General features: G+C 35.4%; 3 protein-coding genes, 1 long non-coding RNA gene and 1 pseudogene across 6 annotated transcripts in view; 3 read left to right on the top strand and 2 right to left on the bottom strand.

Annotated features, from left to right (window-relative positions):
* Positions 1-101: 101 nt before the first annotated feature.
* On the top strand, positions 102-7,006 carry LOC122577697. The gene is made up of 2 exons (XM_043749178.1): positions 102-2,787; positions 3,710-7,006. Exon 2 carries the CDS (start codon positions 3,714-3,716, stop codon positions 4,764-4,766), a length of 1,053 nt encoding a protein of 350 aa, XP_043605113.1. The 5' UTR covers positions 102-2,787; positions 3,710-3,713; the 3' UTR covers positions 4,767-7,006.
* Positions 5,661-8,030, bottom strand: LOC122577700. The gene is made up of 2 exons (XR_006320407.1): positions 7,630-8,030; positions 5,661-7,567 (listed from the first exon to the last, which is right to left on the bottom strand). It is a non-coding gene; the product is annotated as an uncharacterized LOC122577700 (long non-coding RNA).
* A 144-nt stretch (positions 8,031-8,174) lies between these two features.
* LOC122577699 lies at positions 8,175-10,741 on the top strand. Its single transcript, XM_043749180.1, has 3 exons — positions 8,175-8,329; positions 9,202-9,857; positions 10,403-10,741. The coding sequence occupies exons 1-3, from the start codon at positions 8,299-8,301 to the stop codon at positions 10,631-10,633; spliced, it is 918 nt and encodes a 305-aa protein (XP_043605115.1). The 5' UTR covers positions 8,175-8,298; the 3' UTR covers positions 10,634-10,741.
* Positions 10,742-11,107: 366 nt separating this feature from the next.
* LOC122573921 lies at positions 11,108-13,750 on the top strand (annotated as a pseudogene).
* A 120-nt stretch (positions 13,751-13,870) lies between these two features.
* Positions 13,871-26,851, bottom strand: part of LOC122577696 (plastin-2) — a 48,973-nt gene continuing 35,992 nt past the window's right edge. Inside the window, exons 1-4 of one of the 3 annotated variants that reach the window (XM_043749174.1) lie at positions 22,838-22,994; positions 20,206-20,636; positions 18,093-19,311; positions 13,871-17,321 (exon numbers count right to left, since the gene is read on the bottom strand). In XM_043749174.1, the coding sequence (XP_043605109.1) occupies positions 17,124-17,321; positions 18,093-19,311; positions 20,206-20,636; positions 22,838-22,912 (1,923 nt within the window). In that variant the 5' untranslated portion in view covers positions 22,913-22,994 and the 3' untranslated portion in view covers positions 13,871-17,123. Of the gene's footprint in view, positions 17,322-18,092; positions 19,312-20,205; positions 20,637-21,955; positions 21,975-22,837; positions 22,995-26,851 lie in introns of those variants that run through there. The other 2 variants (XM_043749177.1, XM_043749176.1) reach the window with 2 other exon arrangements.

Here is a 26,851-nt window from a genome sequence, read left to right as displayed (position 1 = left end):
TTAAGTTTTAAAGGCTATCACGAGAGAACAATTCAGCACAGCATGTTTTCTCTACATTAAAGAATGAACACATTCATACAACACATACATTAAAAGTAAATTTCTTGTTAAAAAATCATTATAATTGTATTAATACGTAAATATATTTAATAGTGGATATAATTAATAGTGACCAAATTATATTGATTAACGCCACTTGTACCGGTGCGAATACAAATCACGCTCAACTTATTAATAGTGTACAGGTCAATGGAATTATGTATACATCAAGTTTGTCATTAACTTGAGATCCAATCGCCACAATTACCGATGTCGTACAACTAGAAATGGATATAGATCACACGTTAGTAATATTTTTAATTTTGCATCACCTTCGAGAAAATTGCACTATATTTAGTACGCTGTCTAGTAAGTAAATAAATAATCTAACCATTGTTGCATATATGTCTAAATAAAATACAACTAAAGTAGAAATTATTTAATACTTTTGTAGCGCTTTTCCAAGTCGGTAATATCTTTTTAGCAACAAAGTTTTTATTTCACATATTTTACCGAAGCGATCAATATTACTGAAGCAACGTAAAAATGGTTGTAATTATCATCATCATAAGACGGTAATTTATTTCTATCTATTTATTATTTACTTCGAATCTCAATTCTTATTAATGAATGAGCGAATAATCATCTCGTAGTGAAGGTAAACTTATGCCCGAAAACGAAACCACAGAACAGCGAAACGCAATTTCAAAGCGCTCGCCCAGGCTACTGTTCTTGGAATCAGCTTACTCTGTTTTTTACAACAGAATATCGAGGTAAAGAGAGAAAAGGAAAAAACTGAAATATAATTTTCTCTTCTACGTAATTAATATAATCAACTTAATTGTGTTTCTCTTTGCCGCGTGCAACTATTCTACGCTCGAGTATGTATATGCTACCTGTGAAATGAACTTTCCTAATCAAGTACATGTCGCGTGCTTAAACTATATTATGACTATAACTATATTATACTATAATATATATACTATAACCTATAACTATATTATATTATAATATATACTATAATTATAACTGTACTAATTATACTACAATATATATACTATAACTATAACTATAGATATACCGTTAGTTGTAATTTCTTTCTCTTGGTAAAAATCAGATGAATGTTTGATTATAATTAATATTTTAATGGGAGGTTTTCAAACTTCAGCCGTGATGGAAAAACATGCTTTGACAGGAGATTCTCGGACTTCAATGGAAATGGATTTCACCAGTTTCTAATGAGCTCTCAATGTATTTTCTGTAACAGGCTTTGAGTTTCAAACATGGCTCTGCATCTGGATTACGAATAATCGAATAAACCAAGGAAGGTGGGTATTTAAATTTTCTCTTTTTACTCGCATTGCAATGATGATCTCGGTAAATGATCTCTATATGAATTAGTTTCTGCTATTTTCTGTATCATTAAGATCATAGATTTTTTCAACATTTATTGAAAATAACTTCCAAACGAACAAATAGCAGGCAATGAAAAAGTTCCAATAAAATTCTAATAAAATTCAACAATACGCTATAGTAAATATCGGGATTTTAATTTGTAAAATAAATACGGAACTTTTATATCCGAAAAGTTTACTTAGGCCATATGATGTATTGATATGATACAATACAATAAATTTTTGTAAATATTTATATAATAAACAGTTTTTGCTTATTATAGAGTAATTGTTATATATAATAATAAATTTTTATATAATAAACAAAATTTAATATGAGCTAATAAACAAAACAAAATTGGGACATGTTGCACCGAGCTACGCAATATTGCAATCCTTTTCCTCTTTTGATGTTATTTTCGCTCGATCGACGTGCGCCAGGACCTTCCTGGCGGGGACAAACCAACTGACCAATTAAATTGAATCGCATAGCTGGTGCGATTAACTTTATTGAAAACTAATAGAGACCAAAGAAGCGTAGAACAGTTTATTGGAAAAACAAGGAAAATGTCATGAAAATTTCTAGAAATTTGCGATCTTCACACGCGAATCGGAACTTTCAGATAAGTTACGTTTGATTAAGGATCAATTTACACCATACGGACCCACGTAACTGCAACGTAATATACGAGCATCCGCACGACAGGATATTGAAACGTACGTTTTAAATGGAACCGTTCGCGTTATCCGAAAACAAGGATCATAGCAAATCATAAAGAACAGAAGAGAAAGATAAAAAGCTCGGAGTAAGTGACGTAAAGGGAACGGGATATGGAAAAACATGATAGGAAGGAAAGGTCAGTTTTTGTTTTGATCGAGAAAAGCTGGCCACCCACTTCCGATCTCGCGTATCTTCCCCTTCATAACAGGTGTTAGCCCCCCTCTACCACTGGTTGCTCCTTTAAACACTAATGCAACACTGGGATGTGGCATGGGGTAGTATCTCGCACACGATAGGTAGAAACTAGAACCCCCCACTCGTAGACTATGAGATAAGCAAAACAGGGTGCCTCTGCGCCTGCGGTACTCCTGGCGAACGTTTATATGTTACCTCCACCCTCTTGCCAACTAAATCAGAGATCAGTGAAGTCGTCGTCGTGATTACTTGGAGGACACACATATCGTTTCCTCTACTTTCCCAATCTTGAAATTTTATGATATTTACGTAAAGCAAATATCATTTGCAGTTATTTGAAGAGACTTTGTATTTTGCGATATACATACGTTGGAGAACAAGGAAGCTTTATCGGTCAACGTGGTCAAAAATTTCGTTGATTTCAATCTTCGTCAAAAGGTAGGTTCATTTATCCTTATCGTAAAGAAACAAATGCAGCAATTGTATGAAAAGTATTTGCACATAATTTATTATTTTATTTATCATTGTATTTATTATAGCATTTACGTATTAATTAATTAAGCCAAGATATAGTAAACTTCGTGTGATTGGAAAAATTTAATACTTTAATATGAAAATGAAACGCAGAATCTGATAGAAAAAAGGATTTATTAGAAAATAAGGTAGTTTTCAAATATTTTTCGTAGCCGCTGTATACTGGTTGTGTGTCAAATTCTCCTTTATTTCTTCAGTTGATTTCTTAGTTTTTCAAATTAGCCAGTTTTCTATTTTGATATTTTTTTTTTTTTTTTTTTTTTTTTTTTTTTTTTTTTTTTTTTTTTTTTTTTTTTTTTTTTTTTTTTTTTTTTTTTTTTTTTGTTCTGAGAAATTGATCAGTTTTGGAGTGAAAGACATGAAAATGTGACGTAAATACCGGAGATTTCAATGATCTATGGAAAACAGACATCTTTCTTAGATAATAGCAATTGAATCAGACAAAAAACAAATTGATTAGATCATTTGGATTGTGAAAAGATAAACGCTAATCGTGTACTCTGGTATTAAAATTCAGGAATTTGCAAAAAGTGGAATTGACCAGTTTCGTCTCAGATTGTGAATGATTCGACCCTTGACCTGAAAAAATAATTTCTCTTATCGTATGCATAGATGAAATACTTCGAATGTGAAAAAGTTGGTATACGCAATGGAAGAATTACGTGAATTTTTAAACTCGATGATAAGCGTTTAATTAAATTAAGTAAATAGTATCTTGATCTTCTGAAGAATTCGTATCACTATGCTAAACAAAGATTCAAATGTTTGATCCTAAAATAGTTTTTACCCAAAACAGGCCTAAAACTAAATAATGAAATCATTTCAGAATAATGGAGTCTACAACTCAGTTCAGGACCTACAACAAAGAAATCTTACGTCTGGTCATGATCGAACAATTATCAATAGTCGTAATCCACATGTGCTTTGAAAATGGTGACGTGACAATTAAATCCACCACAACTGTCAAGTTTCGCAAAATATGTCACGAAGAAAACCAACTTCTGCATCTGGTCGGTCATTTAATCCCTCCAGACGAAATTCTCATTCCTTTTACAAAACGCTTTTCTGAATTCTTAAACATCGATGTCCATTCCGTTACCGAAAGTATAGACAACATCTTCAGCTCAACTTGTGACATTGTTCTGGACTTTGACTTACAAAAATTGACACAGCTGTCCAAGAAACGAGATGCTACGATTAAAGATATAATAACAGAGATGTTCTGGCTACCAAAAATGAACAGTAAATTGGGAAACGGAAGTTGGTTCGACTCAGTCGATCGAGGACATGTAGTTCCTTTTTACATGACTTGTTGCGATGAATTAAGCGATTTTATTGGAGATTATTTAAATTACTTTCGCGTAATTGAACAATCAAGCAAAAAAATAATAAAGTGGTATTTTCTAGATATTAATATCTTTCTTACGCAAGACACTGATTTGTTATATAAGAAAATGGAACAAGAGAAAAGGAACAAGCAAACGCGAAACCTTACTATATTGAAAAAGATAAACCGCGATACGACACATCATATGGTTCACGTGATTCGTTATTACTCTAAAGAATGCAAATTGGAAGATGATAGTATTGTCGATTTACTTAGAAATCCTTTCTTACCGACCGACCGACTTCCCTTTATCACGCAGAGCTATGATCCACGAATTTCGAAATACGTGTTTCATATGGTATATAAGGATAATATCGAAATAACTAATGAGAATTTCTTTAACCTGTTGTCTATGCTACGAGAAATTTTGTTGAAACTGAATATTGGCTCCATCGTGATACAGAATTGCGACTTTTTCAACTTGCAGAATGTTTTAAATATGATCGAGTACATTCTGTGTAAAGAGGATATCGCTGTGACGATCGCAGGAATGTAGAATTGTCGATCGTGCCTCGGTAAATGATCAATTTTCTTTTGCAAGAATCAAGAATGATTTAGAGTTTTGATTAATGTGATTTTGATTAAGAATCCGCCTCCACGTTACAAAAACGATTCTTAATCGTGGTATAAAGCTTTAAATCGGGATAAGTTTAATGAAGAATTAGTCACTTAATTATTTTTTAACTAAGTTTTATACTACTTTTACTTTGATATTATTATATTTTAATCTTAAATATCACATATAGACGCAGAAATATAATAGAAAGAATTACTTTATTTGTCTAGACGGATTCCTAGAACATTCTGCTTCTTACAAATTTCTCAATTTCAGTACCAACGTACATATATCATTAATGCTTAACATTTTATATAGGAAATTATCTGGTTAGCTTGAATTCTATGTGATTCAATTATTATCAAAAAGGAATCCTTTCCTTTGTAGATCAATGAAATCTTATATGTAAACAATAAATCACAGGCATATACGTGCCCATAGCAATATGTGTACCTGAGAAATGTGTCTAATCTAAATGTCAGTTAAAATACAAGTGCTAGACTTGTTAACAAATTTCTGTGTACATGTCAAATGATGTGATAATTGTATATTGTAATGTATATCGTGTAACTGAAATTTAAGGAAATTGAAAACAATTCGACTAACTCTATTATGATGTTTGCTAATGTATTATCATATCTCTATATGAAAGTATTTTCACTAAAAGAATGCTATTTTTTGAGAAAGCGAATTTGTACTGTGATGTGATATCGATGTAAGAATTGAACAAGGATCGGAATTAGCTCTTTCCCAGTTTACTTTGTTTTTGACAAAAATGAAAGCTAACACAGCTAACACAATGATAATCATAGCTAATACAAAGAGCTCGTATTCCCTGAAATATTTATAATTATAATTTTACATTCATAATGATATAATTGTACGTTTTATAATATTTCTCATATTTTCTGAACTTTTTAAATTGTAAAGATATTTTCATACTACGTATTTTGATAGTCAAATATATTGGCGAAAATTTCTCTTAGTATTGCAAAAATCGTGGAAGGGATTAACTCGTATAGTTTTTTAAATATTTTACAAAGAGTACTAACCTTAGAAGAAAAAAGTAGGCAAGAAGAAAGATATATATTTTTCATATTGTGAACGTTTTAGACTCTTTAAGAGAAGACTATTCCGTTCGAAATATGATTATATACAGCAGTAATAGAATCTCTTAAGTGATGAAGTAATATCTTTGCAAAAAACTAAAAATAAATCAGAACAAATCGTCTATCTTGGATCAATAAAATTGATAGAACATCATATTCAATTTCCTGAGTGTTAAATGTTGCTGAACTAGAGTTACAGCTGATGCACATGAGCGATGCGACATCGTTGTGGTGTCGTTGTACGATTGTCACCGATGGACAATGCGATGTCGCTCTTGTGCATTGCACGATTAAGGATAGGTATATGCACATGTATGTGTTACGTGCCGAATCGCATGGTGACATCGCGTCGCTTGTGTGCATCGGGTCTCAAGTATCGTTTTTATGTAAATTTCAGATCTTCTCTTACGATAAATCGTCTCAAACCGATGAATATTAATTATCAATCAATGGATGTTGTTATAATTATTACACATATGTGATGATTAAAATTGTATTCGATAAATGTAATCAATAAAGACTGTTTCTTCAATCGCATGAAATGATTTTATTATATCCACCTGATCGATTATTCCATTTCCTGGAGGCTTCATTTTAACGAGTTAATTTATTCTCCTGTATACATATATTATGTTTTCTCATTTTCAAATGTATTCTCTATTTATGTTAGAGATTAAGTTTCATAAAAATTGAAAAATGTTCTGTAATTGTAACAGAAATTAATTCCAATAGAAATTCAAATAGAATTTATTCCTGATGAAAAAAGTTCGTTGTTAAACAATTCGTAAAGCAGTAGCAAAAGTTGATTTATTCTTCTTCTCTAAAAAAATTCAAGACGAAGGGGAAGCAAACGCGTAACGGAGAAAATTGAACGAGTACCAGTAACAACGCGTTATCAAAGAAGCGACACCATCAACTAATTAAACGTGGCCCGTTTGCACCTTGAGATCCAATCGCGTTTAGCTGTCAACTACACAACTGTACACACGCTTGTACTTTGAAGTTCACGCGTAATTTGCGCGCAACAAAGGATTAAACACATATATATATATATATATATATATATATATATATATATATATGTATAATACTTCATAATATCAAATATGACGAATCCATAGCGATGAAAAGACAGGATTTATACTGTGCGTCTTATAATTACTTAATGAATGATTCTGTAACTGAAAGTCAAATTAATGCAAAACTATTTTTTCCGAAATTAATTATATATAATATTATCTTTACTTTACTTTTCTTCTTACTTTACTTTCTACTTTTATTATTTAATACTTTTTTCTTCTGTTGTTTCTTTCATTTCATTTCTTCGTAGAAACTCTCCTTCCCTTTTCCTCCACAGTTTCTTCCTCCACTTTTGTCTTGTTTTCTTCTCCACTTTTCTTCACCTTCTTCCTTCCATTTCATCTCATCTTTTCCTTTTTCTCCTATTTCCTTCCTTATCCTTTTCTACCTATCTCCATCAACTCCTCTTCGTCCTGTCTTTCCCTCCATTTACTTCTTCTCCTTCCGTTTCCTTCTCGTCCTTTCTTCTCCACCTCTTATCCGTCTGCAGAATCATTGCGATAGAAAGGAACGTCAACTTCGGCAGGTCAGGTTCTTCCAACTTCGTCCCGACTATAAAGGCGAAAGGTGCGTAACGACTAATGGGAAATACGAGAAAAGCAGCGATATCTTACTTTTGGAAAACCCAAATTTCGTGACCAGTCCGAGAGGCACTACTCGGAATATAGTAACGCAAACTCGAGCAAACTGGTGTCTCGCTTTAGCCGCGTAACGAGTTTAATAGAATAACACACTTCGATAACACGAACCACTCATGGTACGGATTACGGTCGTTGAAGTGTCAAAGTGACAGCTTAATTCGGCCAGCTTACACTGGGTCACATCGTTAATCGTACAATTTTATTTTCAATGAAAACGAACTTTTGGACCAGTTTCCACCGATCAAAGAATTATCATCTATCAAAGAGTATCATTAAAGAGTAAAAAAAAAAATACTATGTACTATGTTACAGAAGTTCGTGTGAACTTAACAGTCAATAGAGTCTAACGAAGATGAATAGTCTAAAAGGAATCTCTTTCTCGTTCAGTTGCGTTCAGTTTAATGAGGCAATTCATGAAAGTTGCCACGACTCTCCTAATCGTCAAACCATGAAAGTTACATGCGATGTACACGAGCATTACGCGTAACTGTGTGTATATATATATATAATGTTCAGCTACGTCGTAGGGCAAAGATTATATCGAATTAGCAAACACAAGCACGGTTGTGCGAACTGTCACTGATATAAAGGAGCTTTCAACTGCTACGAGGGCAATCCAGTGGCTAAACACGTTGCAACAACATGCACGTCGTATTAATCCCATTTTTTCTAGGTCGGTAAGCCAATTAATTTTAATCAGTATTACAGCCTGCACTAGTACACCTTCTCACACAGATCAATTTATTTTTTGCCGGTCCCATCGTTAATGCATGAAACATTGAAGAATCGATCTTATCGATTTGTAATGAAGAAAAATCGATTTGATGGTCAAAAATGAGAAAGACATACAGTATATCGGTTTTAGATATTTAGAATCATGTTCCTGCCGCGTCTATACCAAACGTCCTATTAATATTATCATTAAGTCAGGAATTAATGTTACAAATGTCAATAGTAATTTTGTTTCGCACGAATTTTTGACTGAAAGATTGTCTAAAGTAACCAAATTCTACGTTGTGACGAGATCTCTTCTTACGGTCTTCGGATTTTTGAAATATGTACAGATCCCAATATTTTTTTTTTTTTTTTTTTTTTTTTGTAGAACACGTAGCGATGTAAGTTAAGCTTGCACATTGTATTATTTACGAAGTAGAAACGATTACGTATTTTACAAAATTATTTATCTTAATCGAAATTCTTACGATCATCTACGATACAACTGAATCATCACTTCTTTATATTTACGAACGAAATTAGTCCTGTTCCAAAATTTCAGAAACAGACGTGTCTGAAATATCGAACTAACGATGAAAATTAAAATAAAACAATCGTGACCGTGTTTATAATTATTACAAACTGAGATTTTACTATCTTTGCATAATATTCGTTGATAATAAAACGCTCGATTTCATTTCATTTTACTCTAGTGATTTGAAATAAAATGATTTCGAATAAGATGATTTTGAATAATACGATGACTTTTAAGGGTTTGAAGGGTCCAGCCCTGGTAAAAGAACTAATCTCGTCGATATTTCCTTTATTTAGCGGCCAACGTCACCACGTTCGATTCACGTGCGTGGGTATACGGTCCTGAATATGTGTTCGACGTGAATATCACACACGCATTGTCCGATGGTCTATTAGGCGATGCACTCTTCCAAACGAGCGTAACCACGACTCTAAAATGTCGTCCAAAATCGATGGATCAGTTACTTTGTCATTTCGAAGGTATCACGGTCGAGGATATGAGCGGAGGTCACATCGAACTAGGAGAGATAGGAACTCCATTTGTAATAGAATTCAGTCCACGAGGAATCGAAAATATCGGATTTTCGTCTGCGATCAACAAAAGAAAACTTAATATCCTTCGGAAAATCTTCAAAGAATTAAGCACCGAAATAGACCTAAGCAAATACGCAAACGTCGTATTGCCATACCTCTCGTACACTGGGGATAAAGATTACCCGTTAAACGACTGTTCCTCTTTGTTCGTCATTTACGAGCTCTACGATTCTGACAATCTCCATAGAAGTAACCGAGAGGAAAGTTACGATCAATCTCGAAAGCAGAATTACAATTTGGAGGTTTTGTCGTTACCGAATCGAAATACAGACAAGACTGTTGTATTTGAGAAGTGGACAGACAAACGCAATAGCAGATGTCATCCGACGTTGCAGAAAACAATGACGAATTTTGAAATTGTATGTGTCAAAATTTAGCCAATCTTATAATCAGTAGGCTGCCGTACGTTTATGCATTTATGGGATATTTAAAAACGCGAAAATTCATAGAATGTACATAGCATGTTGAGTAACATGAGGATCATAGCGAAAAAAGTATGATGAGCAATTTAAAAGTTGGTCTTATGGAAAATGTCGACCGTCGTAATATTAGATGCACCTTTGGTCGTTTAATAGAATTTCATAAATTTATTAACTTCATAGATTATTTATATTTTTAGACAGCTTTTTTTTATCTTTGGATCTAAGAATTTCAAAAAGGCGCCGTTTCAAGGCATACGTTTCTTTATAAATAATACGAATTTCTATGATCTAATAATTAGAATGTAATTAAAAAGGTGAAATTTAGATAGAAAATTATATTACCAACTAAACGTTACAGGGTGTACCATACTTTGGCTATTTTATATATTTTTACCATTTTTCCCATAATTACGAAAAAAGACCGCAGATTACTGATAATTATCGTCTAACTAAAATAGAGAGTTAACGCTTATCTTTTTCAGGATGAATATGTCAGCAGAATGTCTATCAATAATAACACGTTTGAGAGTGAAACTAGGATAAGCCAGAGGGTGTCGAACAACATAGCCAAAAGAAATTTTACCCTGCAGGATATTACTTCTGTGAAACTACTTGGCATAAAACCCGCTACGGATCCACTGCCGTTTTTATATTTCGACAAATTTGAGAGACTACATCCCGTAGAAGCAATGGACAACAATAATAATAATTAGATGTTAAAACTCCCGTAGAAGATTGACGTTACTCTCCGTATAAGAGGATAGAAATATCGTAAAGGAACTGTAATCAAATTATATGCAATAAAAAAACCCTTAACTCTATGTAACTTGAATACGATTCATTGTTCGAAAGAATAACTAGATTTTTGAATTTGGTACTGTTAAGATGATCCACGACTCCGAGATCACTCTTGCTTAACCGATAATGTGAAACTAGCTACAGTCGGTATAGTAGAAAACACTGTGTCCCTTATCAAGTTGCTTTCTAAGAATGAATTACATTTGTTTTTAAAAATTCGAATTAAAATTACACTGATTACTATTAAATGGAATAATGTCCGTATAATAGGGCAAATTAAAGCAAATATACCGATTGAAATTTTGTTAATGTACTCTTTATAAAGATTGTGATTATTATTCGAAAGCACTTTATCAGAGAAAATATATTTTAAAGGATGTAATCGTAGAATGAATGGAAACGTTGTAAGACCCCGAATTTCATTTTATATCTCGAAAGTTGCGAGTTATCCCAGATCGAAGTAGCATAATTTGCGATTACAGCGTCGGTGGTGGGACGGCTTAATTAAATTACACGACGAGGTCGTCAGAGTATATCGGCGATATAAAAGGACCTTCAAGCCGAAGAAGAGTATTAAACCAGTTGAGAGCAGTGCTACGACATGCTCGCCTCATTAATCCCGTTCTTCTTAGGTCGGTAAGCCAATTTTCCATTTAACTATGTCTTTATCGTCAATCTGTCTGAATCGGGCCAGGAACTGCTTATGCAAACGATAATTCATAACTAATTGCAAATCGTAACTTCCTTCGTTAGCGCACAAAAAAAAAACGTCTACAGACGTTAATCACTTTAAAACGATATATTAAATAACTATTTAATAATCATTCGCTCATTCGCTTATTCATAACGTACAATTCGTTTTGCTCATAAAATTTTCAAATTAGAACGAATATTAAAATAAAAAGGAAAAATTAGAATTTTTCGTGCTTCCATCGTCGTTTTGTTATGTAGAGAATGTGCTTTAATAGTAATTTAACACGTCTGAAACTAATATTAAAACCAATATTAAAATTTTCTAAAAGATCGTTAAAAAAAATAAACGTACTAAAATAACTCATGAAAAGAAACTAACAATAAAAATAATTTAGAGTTCCGCTTGCGTTGAAAGAAGAAACCGTGACTGTGTCAACTAGAGTAAGTGCTGTCTAGCCTAGTTCAGTGTTTGAGAATTAACGTCAAAGTTTATTAAATATCCTGAGAAGTAAATCGTCCAAACTAAAACCATCTAATTAAAGTGTATAACGAAAACTTAGAATTCTGTGTGACAATGAGTTAGAAACTATAACTGTACCAATTAGAGCAAGTGTATCAAGTGCAAAAGTACAATATATTAAAAATGATAAAAAATAAATCGACTGAGATAAAATACAAGAAAATTAATAATAAATACTTGCAATCCCATGTGTTCGCGCTGAATTATATAAAATATAATGCGTCTAATAAAATATCCAATAAAAATTTCAAAGAGCTGAGGGAAAAAAGAATTGACGAACGAAATTAACTGATTTAACGTATGAAAAAATTAACAAAGATACTGTAACGTGCGTCGAACGATAAAAATTATTCAGAATTTTATCGTCTTTCAGTGGCCCGGGTGACGGTGGACGAGAACGTCTGGAAATATGGACCAGAGTACGTGTTCGACGTAGAGATGAACGTTACTTCAACTCCGATGAACCACGATGGAGTTCAAACGTCAAACTACACAGTGATGAACCTCTTCTGTAGACCGACAGGCTCTGATGGATTGTACTGTCATTTGGGAAACGTCAGACGACAAAGCATTGACATCACGAACGACAATAAAATCGACATACCAGAAGAACAATCGAGACACCTAATGAGCGAGGAACCGTTCGAAATAAGATTCAGCGAATACGGCATCAACTACTTGACGGTGAACGATCAAGTCGAAGTTGAACATTTGAATAATTTTAAATTGATCGCCGAACGATTTAATATCGGAGTAGACTTGAATGGCGTGCCCGATGGAACGTTCCACATTACGGAGAACACGACGATCGGAGAATGTGGCGTGACGGTTGCGATAAATCACTATCCCTCTAAGAGAATGATGAACAAGATAAAGAATAACAGATACGAGCTGGAATCTCTGCCACGATTGAACAAAGTTCCCAGCGAGACTATACTGATCCAGAAGACGACTAATCTGAATAATTGTAGCTACTACGCATCCTTCTATTTCGGATCTTATGGTGCCAATATTGTGGTCGAAGCGGATCTCGATTCGCATCTAGTGAGCGACTTTTTCGATGATATTCAAAGATTTCGAACAAATTTCTTTCCTTTCAGCTTTCATCAAATTTGTGGAAATTATTCTAGAATTATTCTAATATTATTCTTTGTAATTTGTGATTGTGTAATTCCTTGTAAATCTCATCTTCGTAATTTTATAACTCTTTGTAAATTTACCATTGTTCATCCCTTTGTAAGTTTAATCTTATTGGTAATTTCGTAATTTCTTAGAGATTGCAATTTTCTAATTCTTCGTAGATCTGATGTTATTAGTTTCGCGATTCTCTGTACTTTTGTTATATCGAATTTTCCGATCCGAAAGTTATATAATATGAAAAAACTTGCTAATTAAAAAATTAGATGCTATAACGATTCTTCTCTTGTTTCTAGGAGAGTTCGACTACGCGTGTCTTCGTGAGCGACTATCAGTTCGTCTCGTCGATGACAAGGATGGGCACTTTGGGCACGGAAAAGAAGAAACTGTCGGCTATGACGCAATACGTAAGTCTGTCTCTGAGAGATATTCGAGCAGCCAAACGAGAATTGCCTCAAATTCCTGATTCATCGATAACTAGCATCGTGGCGAATTCAGAGACGAAGAGGATATTTCCGATGAAGTGAATGGTTTTTGGGATAATTTGAAATACAGTTATAGATTAAAAAGACAAAGTATAATCTGTCGACATCAAGCTCTAAGTTAAAAAGGGACAAGATATTAATGTACCATAGAATGTTTTGTCCAATTTATGATAAAAAAATAAACGGAAGACAATAAATAGTCTTATATCAAAATACCTACAATCTCTCCTATTATGTATCCTATTTTATCAGTATCATATATTATTCACCTTAAATAATGCGTTTACCATTTACATTTTTAAAGTCTTACACAAATCTTATTAGATAAATTTCTTTTTATTTAAATTACGGATACATTAAATTATATATCTACGGTGACCCACACACGTCCATGTACGCACAGAATATCGTGTGTATGTGAACGTATACACATTTGTTTTCTCTAGTTCAGCGATCATTGTAAGTTGAAATTGATTGACGAATCGATTAAAACAAAAATACAGGGAAAAAGAACTCTTAGCGTAACGTGATTCGTGATCTTCCTCCCGCGTCCACGCGTGTCTTTCTTTCTTCTTTTTTCTCTCTCTTTTCTTTTTTTTTTTTTTTTTTGTTTGTTTCTTTTCCTAATCTAATTTTCGCCTTAGGGAACAGAGCAAAATTTCTCTCTCCTTACTAAATCTTAAATCTAGGTGCGCAGATTGCAAACGGCCCTCTTTTAACAGATTTACGCCCCGATACTCGTAAAAATTACAGAAGAGAATATCGAAACGTGTTTTTCAGCGTTTTGAATGTTTCTAAATTTCTTTCTCATCCTTCGAATTCGATTATCTCGACTCAGGATACACGGAATGTAATTTCGTATCCTGTTACTTCAGAAACAAATGCAGCCTGGTACGAGTGTTATCTATGGAATGGATAACGTAACGCGCGATTTCATCTAACAATCGAAAGGATAATTTGATCCTTAATTAAGAAACGCTTAGCTTGTGTCCTGTTTCTTTGAGAAACTTGTTTTCTTTCCTTTTGTTTCCACATAGGAATGCCCCAAGCATCGATGGATTGCACGTTCGATATTTAATTTTCAAGTTACGATCGATCTTCCCAGTACGATCTTTTTTCTCGTACGATTCATCGATTAACCAACCGACTTTTAATCTTAATTTAGTTGAGACCTAACGAACATATAGTCGTATAGTCGCAATAGAAAATGCACTTAGATTCTTCCTCGAATACATAGCGCGGTCCATAAAACGTCTAAAAGCTGAAATTTCCGTACGAAGCTCTCGACAAGGTTCTCTTAAAACTTGTCGTTTCTCGCGATCGTGTCGCGCTTATTCATCGCATATAATGCGCAAAATTTCTTCTCTAATAAAACAGAGGAAAAGAAGACGGTACAACAAGTACAAAGTAGATTCAGTCAATCGACTTTTCGCTTCTATTGCCAAATGACATTTTCCAACTACGAAAGAATGATTCGTCGTTCAGACGAATGAGACATCGTTGCAATTTTGCGTCGATGATGTACGAATTGACAGTTTAATCGTTTTGATTGGAAAGGTGCATGAATTTTCTGTAGCAAGTTCAAATTTGGCGCGCTATGTGAAGTTGCGACAACTTCACGTCGCTCAATTACATCAGCCATTGATTCCTTAATTTCCTTGCAACAGCGAAATGTTATAGCTTCGGAAATATCAATCTATCGAATCGTACGATATCGCTGCAAAGTGATTCGATGCGAAACTGCGTACGATGATTCGTACGATGCAAAATTGCAACGATATCGCGTAGTTCGTCTGCAACGAACCTAACCTGTACACTCTTTCAGCTACAAGGTGAGCTTCGTTGCGTCGGAATACGCGCGCCAAATATAAAAAAACGCGTACGACCAAGAGGAACCAGCGTTGTTTCGTCGCTCGCTGTAGAATGTAGATTAAAGCGTCCTCTTCTTTCTTTTTTAAATACGTAAGTACGTTTTGTTGGAATCGATCGTTAAATATTACAACAAGCATCCAATCACGATTACGATCTCAATATTTATAATGGCACGATTACAATGATCCTTGTGCGTTCGTTTCGTTCGTCAACGATATATGGAATCGGTTCACGCATCGCATCGATCGTATTCACCGTGTTAAATCATGGCGAATGACTGGGTACAACACGAAAATGAAAAAAATCTTGACACGTCACAAATTTACAACGATAGTTCCAGTTCTTATACGTTCTCCTTTGTATATTGCCTTCGATTGGTATTATTCTTTCTTTCTTTCTTTCTCTTTTTTTTCTTCTTTTATTAAACGAATCCAAATATCGTGTATAATTCGCCTTCAGACGTATCGTTCGATGAAAATGAAATATTTACCTGAAAACGATACGAACAATTTTCTACGAAGATCTATTTAGAGATGAACATTGGGAAATGGTACCTCGCGATATAAGTTTCGTATAAAGCGGTTTGTTGTTTCTTTCTTTCACTAAATGCATAGATACAACGTTTTCCTAGAAGTTTCGTTTCGTTTGAATTGCTCGACTGATTGACTTATTGATCGAAGACATTGTCATTGTAAAGTTTTGACAATTTTCACACTCGCAGTATCAAACACGTGTACACATCTCAAATGTATATGTATATATGATTTAAGAATGTAAATATATGTATATATGTATATATGATCGACAATTTGAAAGCCACGTATATCCGGTATACGCGAATTATTTCGTCCCCTCGAGTTACCGAAGTCTCTTAACGTTCAGATATTTCGTATAAGATCGTGATCGTCGTATCGAATCTTCCTCTTATCATCAATACCATTGACAGGCAGACATCGTTACAAAATCGATTCATACAAATCTAAAAAATGATCACGGTTACAAATATTGAGAGAGTGAGACAAGGGATATGATTGCGGAAACATTCGGAGAAGGAGAAATCCCATATCACAAACCACGGTGCACAGTACATACTCGGCGAACAATCAGCGATCGATAAGCAACATTATATCTCGTCGAAACATGTTTCCTTTCCGCAAAAAACGAGGAAAAAAAATTGTTATCTAAAGCGTCGTCCGAACCGTCCGATTATGACAAACACTTTCCACTTGTATCCTCGTACGATTCTTACTGAAAGCTCGCTAGCAAAAGTCTACGTGGCGATTTGTCCTCTACTTTCTTCCACTCTATCTACTAAAAAATTTCAAAAACCACCATTTGGAAAATCACTTTCGTCGCATGCTCTGAACCAAACCAAATCTTGCGAAGTATCTGCCTAACTAGCGGACGACGTGAAAAGAACGTGTTCGTTTAAATCGTCGTCTCTCTATATTAAACGACATTTTCTTCCCCTTCTCTCGGTCCGGTATTTCTCCATTTTCCTTTTCTTTCTTCTCCATTCTTTTCTCTTTTTTTTTTTTGTTGTTCCGGTCTTGGAAAACAAACTACTCTAACCTAGGTGTATATACAATTATTACGCTCGTAGAAGAGACACGGCGCGCAAACCATGGCTCAGTCGACACAGTTCCTGCCGTGCACAGCGAAAACACCGTACGCGGACGAATCGCAAGCGGCGCGACATTATTGACCGTTGTTCGCAATGTTGTTCTGCTGCTTCACGGAATCCATATTGGGGATGTAGTCCATCGCCATCAGACAGGCAAACACAGTCATCACCATCTTCGGTTTCACCTCGGTTATGTCCTCTGGCAGCGCGTACACGCGTGCGCCGCATTTTCGGGCCAAGGATATCGCGTACTTCGCGTTGTCCAGGTTGTTCTGCGTTAAGAAAAAATAAAATCCACGTGAATTAGTGCGTTAATTTCGTGTAAGCGAAACGATCATTTGGATGGTTTGTTTGTCTCCTCTTGTTGATTTTTTAGAATGTTCGAATCGTTTGGCTTTTAGAATTTTGATCTAAATTGCGCCGTTTCACTGGTAACAAATCTCTTCGGTTTGTGGAAAATGTGAAAGAATTTTCGCTTCTACTTCGTGGTAACTTATTTTTTAAAACATTAGGTCTTTCCATTTTTAAAACGATACAGATACTCGGATATGAATATTCAAAGATCGCAGCAAAATTAAACGCGATTTTGTAATTTGAATTGTATATTTGAAATATCGAAAGTCATGTAAATTTTATTATTATCTTTTTTAACTTCACCTTCGGACAGGTTATATTATATTACGTAAGTAAGAAAATAACGTTCGTATATCAGGCAAATTGTGCTGCATTTTGCAGGTCTTTGAAGTCATTTAATACCATAGATACCACAGTCCATAAATGGCTTGCAATATTTTCTAAGGCAATGACAAATTGTTTTATGTAATTCAGCACAAGTATTTCGAAAGTATACAAAAAATATTCTAATATTAACAAAGACTCGTTTGTAATTTTCCACCAACCACGAGTTCATTCCCGAGAGGAAACTTCGCAATAAGAAACGACTTCGTTAAACTCTAACTCAAGACGTTTACGATCTCAACAACCTTAAAATCAACAAATCAACCAAATTCTATTCCCTTAAAGCAACAATTCCTACAGCTCACCTCTTCGGTTCCGCCTTCCTTCACGAGGTCATAGTTCACAGACCCCGGCTTAATGGCGTCGATAAGATCGATCACCACTTTTCCATCGGCTATCGACGAATCCTGGAAACCCTTGATACCACTCGTCTTCCCTGCCGTTTGAAGCTTCGAGTTCACCCACTGAACGATCTCCTTCTCGACCAAAGTGCTACCTTGGGTGCCTGCCAGCGACGTGAGAATCGACAACGTGTACGATCTCATCAACTGCCAGATCAAAGCCAAAGTCAACGTAGCGTTTCCATCGTTGATATCCTGGCCAGCGATTCCGACCAACGAGAAATTCATCGTTTTCCCAAGCTCGACCGCGTAATTGCAGTTCTCCAATTTCTCCATGAACTTGCGCAGTTTCGTGAACTTTCTGTGCACCCTGTTCCAGTTCACGGTGCCTGGTTTGATGATGTCGTAAAGCTGGAAGATGACCAGACCATCGGCCAGATCGGAGTACAGCCAATTCACATGAGGCATCACGCCCATCGAGTTCATCCAGTTTCGATATGTTTTCTCTTCTCTCGTCTCTTCCAGGGATTCTAGGCCTTCGATGCTGCTTTCTGGTTTGTCCAGGCCAGGATAGTTATTGAACATATTGGCGACAAAGGCGAGATTCAGCTTGTATATGCCGTTGACCACGTCGCTGGGTGTTACGAAGCTACGGCAGCCCAGCTTAGCCGCCTGTTGCAACATAATTTCCGCTCGAGAGGTATGGTTCGGCTCCATTAGAGCCTCCAGAGTAACTCCAGCCGTGTTCGGTGCGATTTGCTTGATGAGGTACGTATAGACCTCCGAGTCGGTGATATCCGTATGGAAATTGTGGCATCGCCTGGCTATACCGGCGTTTTCCAGATGATGGTTCACCCATCTGAGCAGGATAGATTCCGGTGATAATTTTAGAAGATCTTCGATGCGTTCTCCGTCTTGTAGGAGAGTGGCCAAGCCTGGACAATTTTCCAGGGTGATCTGGTTGAACAGGCCGATACGTATAATTTGCCATAAAAGTCCCAGGACCAGGTGAGGCGAACCTTTCGTCAGATCGTGCGCGTCGATATTCACGATATTGCAACCGATAGCTTGGGCTGATGATAGGGCCAACGTTAGATTCTCGTGCTTCTTGTAGAGAGTCAGGTTCTTCTTGTTGATGGTACGTTCGTCGATCGTGTCGGGGCAGGAGTGATTGATTATTTTGCTGAAATAGAAGACATTTTTTTTAGTCATACGTAGTAGTTTCTGATCGGTTAGGTAAATAATAATTGGATTTGTCTTTCTGAGTGTAAAAATAGAAGGATTCGTGTGTTCATAGGCTGAGCGATTTATTAGATCGACTAGAATGTTTTTTGGAAAGAAAGAAATTAATTGTCTTAGATAAAATTTCTATTAATTGGTCTTTCATGCAGTATTCATTGTTACTTATTAGAAGAAACAGTAGATAAGTAAGTTACTAGAACATCTTCTATCTATGTTATAATTCACTTATTCCATCGCTATCGAATTTTTCATTTTTATTATTAAAATATTAATATTCTAATTTTCTAAATTAGCTGGTCTAATTTTCGAACATTCATCTCGTCGACAAGATTCATGAAGATTGGAAACAGATATCGATATATTTGAGAAAGACTATTCCCATACAACACTTATACACCGTACAAGTTTTAAGATGTTCCCTATTACAGAACAATTTATTAATGAAATTTTCAACAGCGATTAATTTAAATGGTAATATCGCACTGCCTATTTATAGATCAAAATATACAATTGCAATTATATACTCTAATTATACATTTTAATCTATAATAATTACTTGCAATTTGTAGAAATCCTCGAATAAAACCGTAAATGTAGAAACAAAATTTCCGAGCACTACTTTCCAACCAATCTAATAAAAATAGAAATATTGATAGGTTCATAGTGAAAGTGATTTATTATATATAATCACATGTTGTAAACATATGTATTATATCTAATCATGCGCTATGAATAATCACACAGATCAAAGAATCGCGAACGTACCAATAAATAATCTATTTTATATAAGTTACATACATATATATATAGATAATAGAAAATATAAATTACATACCAGAGAAGAATTCCATCCTTAACCTTGTCGTATAAGGTCTTGCCTTCGGGATCGATGAGCAGCAGATGTTTCAAGTCAGGATCGTGTGACAAATTTGTGTTGATCCAGTCGCTGAAGGCAAGCTGTTCCTCCAATCTAACAGAATGCGTAGTCCCTTCGCTGGATGCCTCGGAAATTCCTCCCAATGTTTCTAAATTCTCCTTCTTCGAGACAACTTGTTTAAACGTGGATCCCAATTCGTTCGCCTTCAGTTCTTTACAGAGTTTCTCAAACTCTTCGAAGGATAGTCGTCCCTTGTGTTCCGACCTCTGCTTATCGTCGTATTCCTCGATCATTTGACGCACCTTGTAACCAGGCATCTTGAAGCCACAGATGTCCAAAGCGCTTCGCAATTCCGTAAGATTGATGAACCCGTCCCCATTCTCGTCGATCTAACAGAAATGAAGTTTCTTTAGATTTGCAGTCTCTTTCCGGCTACGGTTAAAAGAGGCCAAGAACGTGCTTTTGTACGTAAAGCGTTCGGGTGCATAAGCTGAATTCGAGAGTCACGGAATTCAGGAAAATAGTTCCGATTGCTGAGGATTCAGGTACTCCAGTTCTCGGGTTTAGGATTTTTGGAATCTTTGGATCAAAATTGCAGAGTGTTGATGTTAAAAAGAAAATAGCTTTGACTCTTAAGGATTCAAATCTTCTAATTTTCAGATCTACCGTGGGATTTTCGGAATCTTTGGACGTCGCAGTTGGACTGAAGAGTCCAGGTGTTCGGAAAAAATAGCTTTGGTTCTTGAAGAGTCAGGACTTGGAATTTCCAGATTTCTACATAGAACAGGATTTGCGGAATCTTTGGATGTTAAAGCTGGATCAGAGAGTTGCACTTTCGAGGAGGGATAATTTCGATTCTTGAGGATTTAAAGGTTTTATAATCTTCAGGTCTGTCGCAGGATTCTTGGATTTTTTGGATGTCAGAGATAAATCGGGGAACTGCAGTGTTCAGGAAAAATAGCCCTGGTTCTTGTAGGATTCTCGAAAACTTCGAACGTCGAAATTGAATCGGACAGTTGCAATGTTCAGGAAAATAGTTCCGCTTCTTAATAATACGGATCTTGAAATTTTCAGGTCATAGCTTATGTTCAAGGTGTAAAAATGTACAGAATATATACGACGCACAAAAATACATAAAACATCCAAAGTAGAAAATTCCTATAGCTTAATTGTGCCCATAAAAATTCATGGTCTAGTAATCGTTTGTGTATCAACACGTTTAAGTACACGCTGTTTTAGTAGGAAAATAAAAACGCGGTAACTTTCCTAGTTCGGCTTTCGTACAATCCGATTGCTTATCTAATCGAATCGGAAATACTAGAAATAGATACCGTGAAAATTTACGCGAGTTCGGTAGCGGAACTTTCCGAGAAACAACCGCGTTCTGGAGGAAAAAGAAACCCTTTGACATATGCTCGGCCAATCCCCGATCATTTAATCACGAGCGTATCGCACGTGCGAATGGAGGGAATAATGTTTCATCGCTGCCTTTCAACCAACGATATCTAGGTCGTCTGCAATAAAAGTCTCGTCGTTAGTTTTCAAGTGTGCAGTCGTGATTATAGGCGGTGCAATTTCCACGGAGAACAATAGTCAATGACGACGTTAGGAATGGTCGTGCATGCGCCTTCTTGGAAAGCTGCATCGGGGTTAATCGACAGTTCTTTATGCTAGTTCGCGGGAAACCGTGTTACAATCGACTAATTACCATTTTATTCTTGCCACTGAATCGTTCTTCATTCACCGAATTGGTCGTTTCTCTTCCATCATCGCGAGACAGATTTCATCTCCTCTTAATTCTCTCGAATACTAAGATTAAAGAACATCACGCTTACTTTAACGCTACCTACTGATATAAAAGTATAACTGAATCTGGTTATTCTGTTTTATCCCTCCAATTATGAAATATTAATGAATAAAGAAAAAGCAGTTTTAGTATTTCTATCAATGCAGATATCTATGTTTAGATTAGCTTAGGCGGTTGTACTGTGCTTGTTCCGCCACTCTACGATTATGAAATAGAGATAGAAAAAAAAACAACAACAACAAAAAAGAAGTAGTATCGATTCTTGAGAACACAGGTCCCAGAGTATTCAAATTTACTATAAGATGCTTGGAGATTTTGCGTGGTGAAAATTACCTAGAGGAGTTCAGTGTTGGCGAAAGAAAAAAATAAATCTGCTTTTTGAAGATTCGGATGTTCCGAGTTTCCAGATCTAACGCACGAGATTCTTCTAACTTTTGAACGCAACACCTTGATTCGGAAGTTTCTAAATTCATTCGGTGTAATATTGTTCCATTCTTGGAATTCACTGATAAACTTCTACACGACAGATAAATCAACGAATGATTCAACGCGCAATTACAATCCGCCCAAGCTATTTTACAACACTTTCGGTTCACGTTATGTTTCACACTTCTTTCACGAGCATTCGTCGAGAAATCTGATTTGACGGTTAAAAATGGACCGGCAGATGATTGTGGCGTACCTTTCACGCCCAACGATTAATCGATTCGCTTCGCGAACACTCAAGCAGCTTACGTAAAGGCGTAACTCGACAGAAAACCGATTGAAGTCGTAGCTACTTACTAGGCTGAAAAAAGAAGAGAAATCCTTCGAGAACTCCTCGAGAACGTCCCATTTTTTTATCTCGCGGAGCTCCATGGCAAGAGTAGAGGAACGAGAACGTGGAAGGTAACACGCTCCGACAAAAATGATCAAACCGGCTTACGATGCTGCGAGGGACTGAATGTTGCATTTAGACTCGGTTGTTATCACCGTTATCGGATGTTCGATAAAAAGGAACGGCCAAGAAAAGAAATTCATACGATAACTTAACACCTTATCGATACAATGACATAATAATGTAAGTCATATCGAATGATTTTCAAATTATTCGGAACTTCATTTGTATACCAAATCGCGGAAGAAACTGGCGCAACAGATTGTTTATCTGGATGCTATCGCTTATCTTATGCGACTTGTTAATTGAGAGGCTCGGAGAATAGGCGATACGAGTGGCAAGATCATTGGGAAAATTACGGATCAAGTTAGTATTTAACAGAAAAATCTCTGTGTTTACGAATATCGAAGCATCGAACGATACTAACTAGCTGCTATCAACAGGAAAAGTCGATCTGATAAATAAATAGAAATTTTATTTATCGTTTCATATTCTCGATTTATAAATTGAATAGGTTAAAGGATTGTGTAATAAGTGTCTAAATTTTTGGATTTGAATATTCCACGCGAATAAAATAGGTACCTTCGAGTGACTTGAAACGTTAAAAGAATTAGATGTCGACATTATCACGGGAAATAAGTTTAGGTATTAGATGACTTTAGATAAGTATAGATACTATTATATTGTCTTCTGTACTTATCTCCTTTACAGCAAAATAATACACTCGAACGATTTTTTCATTGATTATCGTCAGCCTTTCGATCGTTTCTTTATTTTCATGGTCAATGCTTCGCGCCACAAAAATGTTGCATCTGCGACGAGACAGGTAAACAAAAGGTAGAAACGATGCATTACGTGAAATTACCGCGCAACGTCATAAAACCCAATTATAAACCCACGCCATTATTGACAGACCGAAAGCACAAACTAATTAAAGCGGTTTTCCGGGTTTATCGGATTAAAGCACCGCGATTAAATGGCCGGGTAATTGTTCCGTGTAACAATCCCTAATAGAACGATAATAATCGTGTATCTGAAAAAGGCAATCGCATAACGATTAGCAATCGGAAGCGATAACGATTGACTTTTTAAAAATTTCGTAACAAGCTCATGATAATCGGGGTATACGGAAAACTCTTGTAGTTACAACATTTCACCATTATTAATTCTTTTGAGAAAATCGCTTTTAAAAACTTGGTGGTCTCCTGCTACACTTCCCTAATATTTTTATAACTTTATTGGAAATTTTAATTTCCGAAATGTATGTATTTATGTATGTAAGTTGGTGCAAGAAGCGCCGATGTTATATTTTCGTAAATTGCAGAAATTACAAAAATTGCAATTATTAAATTGCAATTATTAAAAATAAACTATTGTATATTCTATATAAAAAAAAAAACCGAAGATTTCGAGTTCTATCCAGAAATGACTGTAATAGCATTCGTACATGCAATGTGAGAATTTTACGTAAAATGAACTTTCTCCCAAAAACTACCAAAGCCAACGTAGAAAACGCAAACAGCGTAAGTTTTAATTCTCTCTTTCTGTATTAGAAAAAAAGTTCGAAACAGCAGGAAGTCCTGTGTCAGAAATTGTTTGGGCATGAACTTTCTAACCTTTTCTTGTAACCATCTCCAAGTGACAAATGCCTCAACTTTCTAAAGCTAACATTGGCACTCGTTGCAGCAAACCACAAATATATTTTCGTATAACTAGCAAGTAGACTGGACTACTTATGTGTTTTTTAAGAATTTGAATGCGATATTAATTATACATTAATTATACATTACATGCGATATATAAAAATATGCAACATACGCAAAGTAAAATATATATTCGTTATAATATTTGAAAGATCAAATTGTTTAGATTTTTAACCACTTTGATTTTTATGCAATCGATAGGTTGCTTTCTAGATAACCGCGAGTGTTTTGTATGGAAAAAGTGAAAGAAACAGGACGAAATAGAAAGTCGAGTAATAGACGTGTTTCTCGTCGAATTTTCAGTATTGTCAGAGATAAATCCAAGTCCCGTGGACGAAGCAAAAATTTGCATAATTTTCTACAAGATTAAAAGAGTAAAAAACGTAGTGCCAAACAGGATAAGCGAGCGTTCTTGATTAAACGATATGAAAGTAACGTCACGATGACTTAATATCGTGGTATTGCGCTCGAAATACCGAGAAGTCAAGCGGAGCGCGTTGACCCGGCAAAATGCAGCAATTCGATCGTGGGTAATTTGTAACCAGGTCAACGTAAATGTACCTTTCCACCTACCATTCTCTCTATGAAGTCGAGTATCGATAACTGTCTCGTTTTTCACTCGGCACACGATCCAATCCGCTTTATCAATCAATTCATAATGTTTCTCATTGCACTAATTCTGTGTAATCGCATTACATTAATGTCAATAAACCTAGATCGAGTTGTTTGAGATATTACATAACGTTTCCTGTAACTTTCGAAACTCTTATATTTATATATTAATGAAAATAGTCTGCCGTATATTCAATGAGATTAAATTCTTATCCAGTAATAAAATGAATTAACTTGGACAAATGTTACTCCTAATTCGATATTCAATGCAGGGATTAAAAAGAAATAAATAATGGAAGAGATTGAGATCGGTTAATAGAAAAGAAGAACAGTTCTAAACGAATCAAATAGATGTTAAGTCCGAGGTTAGATCGGCGAAGAGCAAGTAAATAACGTTGAACTTCTGTTCAAACATTCGACCCCATGTGTCCCATTTACACAACCATCGTCCTATTATCGTTTCCTATTTTCTATGATAAGAAATTCCGAATATCCTAGGAATCTACAAAATTTATTAAAAGAAATTTTCCACTGTAAAAGACAAGCTTTTTAAAAAATGCCAAAAGACACCTTTCAATTTTTCTTACATTTCGTTATACTACACTTTGTATAAACAACACAATGATATCTATACCTTTAAAAAATACCAAAAAATATTAAAATAATAAAATATTAAAAATAATAATAAAAATCACTATTTCGTCAACACATCGACATTTCTTTGCGTTTCGTGTACGCTCCGATTGCCTCTCGAACCTTAGCAACGAACGATTGATCTTGCCCCTTAAAGTATGTAACTACCTGCATCTCCGTGCAATCTCGGACACGGGTCAACTGTGAACTGAATAACACGCAAAGACGTGAGAAAGCACAACGTTAGCACGCAAAGACAGTGACCAACCAGGAAAACAAACGAAGAACAATATAGTACATTACAGAGTTGGCACGCTGATTGTGCAACTGGCAAGAGTTATACATTTACTCAAGCTTGAAACGCCTACCGGTTGCTTACTCGGTTAGATTGTTCGCTTTCTCGAATTCTATGGGCTGCGACGATCGGCCGCGATCCGCGGGACGTGAAGAGGAATTACAGGCGTATCGTTGGAAACGCATTTTTGCATACGAAACGCATCAGCGTTCTTTGGCATCCGGAAGGTGGATCGTAACGTAAGGAGCAGCATCGATTGCGCGGCTATGCCCGAGAATGTTTCGCATCGAAGACTCTGTTCTCTCTCTTTTCGTTCCACGGTGTTCGAACGCGAACAACGCTTCTACAATTTTAGTTTGTACGTTGTCTTTCGTTTCATCGAAGGGTTTTTATTTACACAATTCCGTACGTGATTTTTTATGAAATTTTATGAAAAAGATTGCACTGTCTACATCGACGATATACATATGAAATTTTATGTTACTTAGCTGGGTAATTTTATTTCATTTCATTTATCTAATTCGGTTATTTCATAATTGGATTCTAATAAAATGTGATGCAAGTATAAAACTTTGCATTGGTCAGATAGGCAATTTTATTTTATCATACGAAAATAAAAATGTTTATCAAATCCAGTTGTCTCGAAACTGAATACTAATGAAATGTAATGATCATAA

This window comes from Bombus pyrosoma, linkage group LG2, assembly GCF_014825855.1.
Source record: "Bombus pyrosoma isolate SC7728 linkage group LG2, ASM1482585v1, whole genome shotgun sequence".
Taxonomy (NCBI): Eukaryota; Metazoa; Arthropoda; class Insecta; order Hymenoptera; family Apidae; genus Bombus; species Bombus pyrosoma.
Note: the sequence above shows the minus strand (reverse complement) of the source record. Positions and strands in the feature narration are given on the sequence as shown.

Bases quoted from the DNA above. Each gene is read 5' to 3' on its own strand.
- LOC122577697 (XM_043749178.1), top strand. From the start codon at position 3,714: ATGGAGTCTACAACTCAGTTCAGGACCTACAACAAAGAAATCTTACGT.
- LOC122577699 (XM_043749180.1), top strand. From the start codon at position 8,299: ATGCACGTCGTATTAATCCCATTTTTTCTAG. The intron at 8,330-9,201 runs GTCGGTAAGCCA...TCCTTTATTTAG, and splicing joins ATTAATCCCATTTTTTCTAG to CGGCCAACGTCACCACGTTC. The intron at 9,858-10,402 runs GTATGTGTCAAA...TATCTTTTTCAG, and splicing joins CAATGACGAATTTTGAAATT to GATGAATATGTCAGCAGAAT.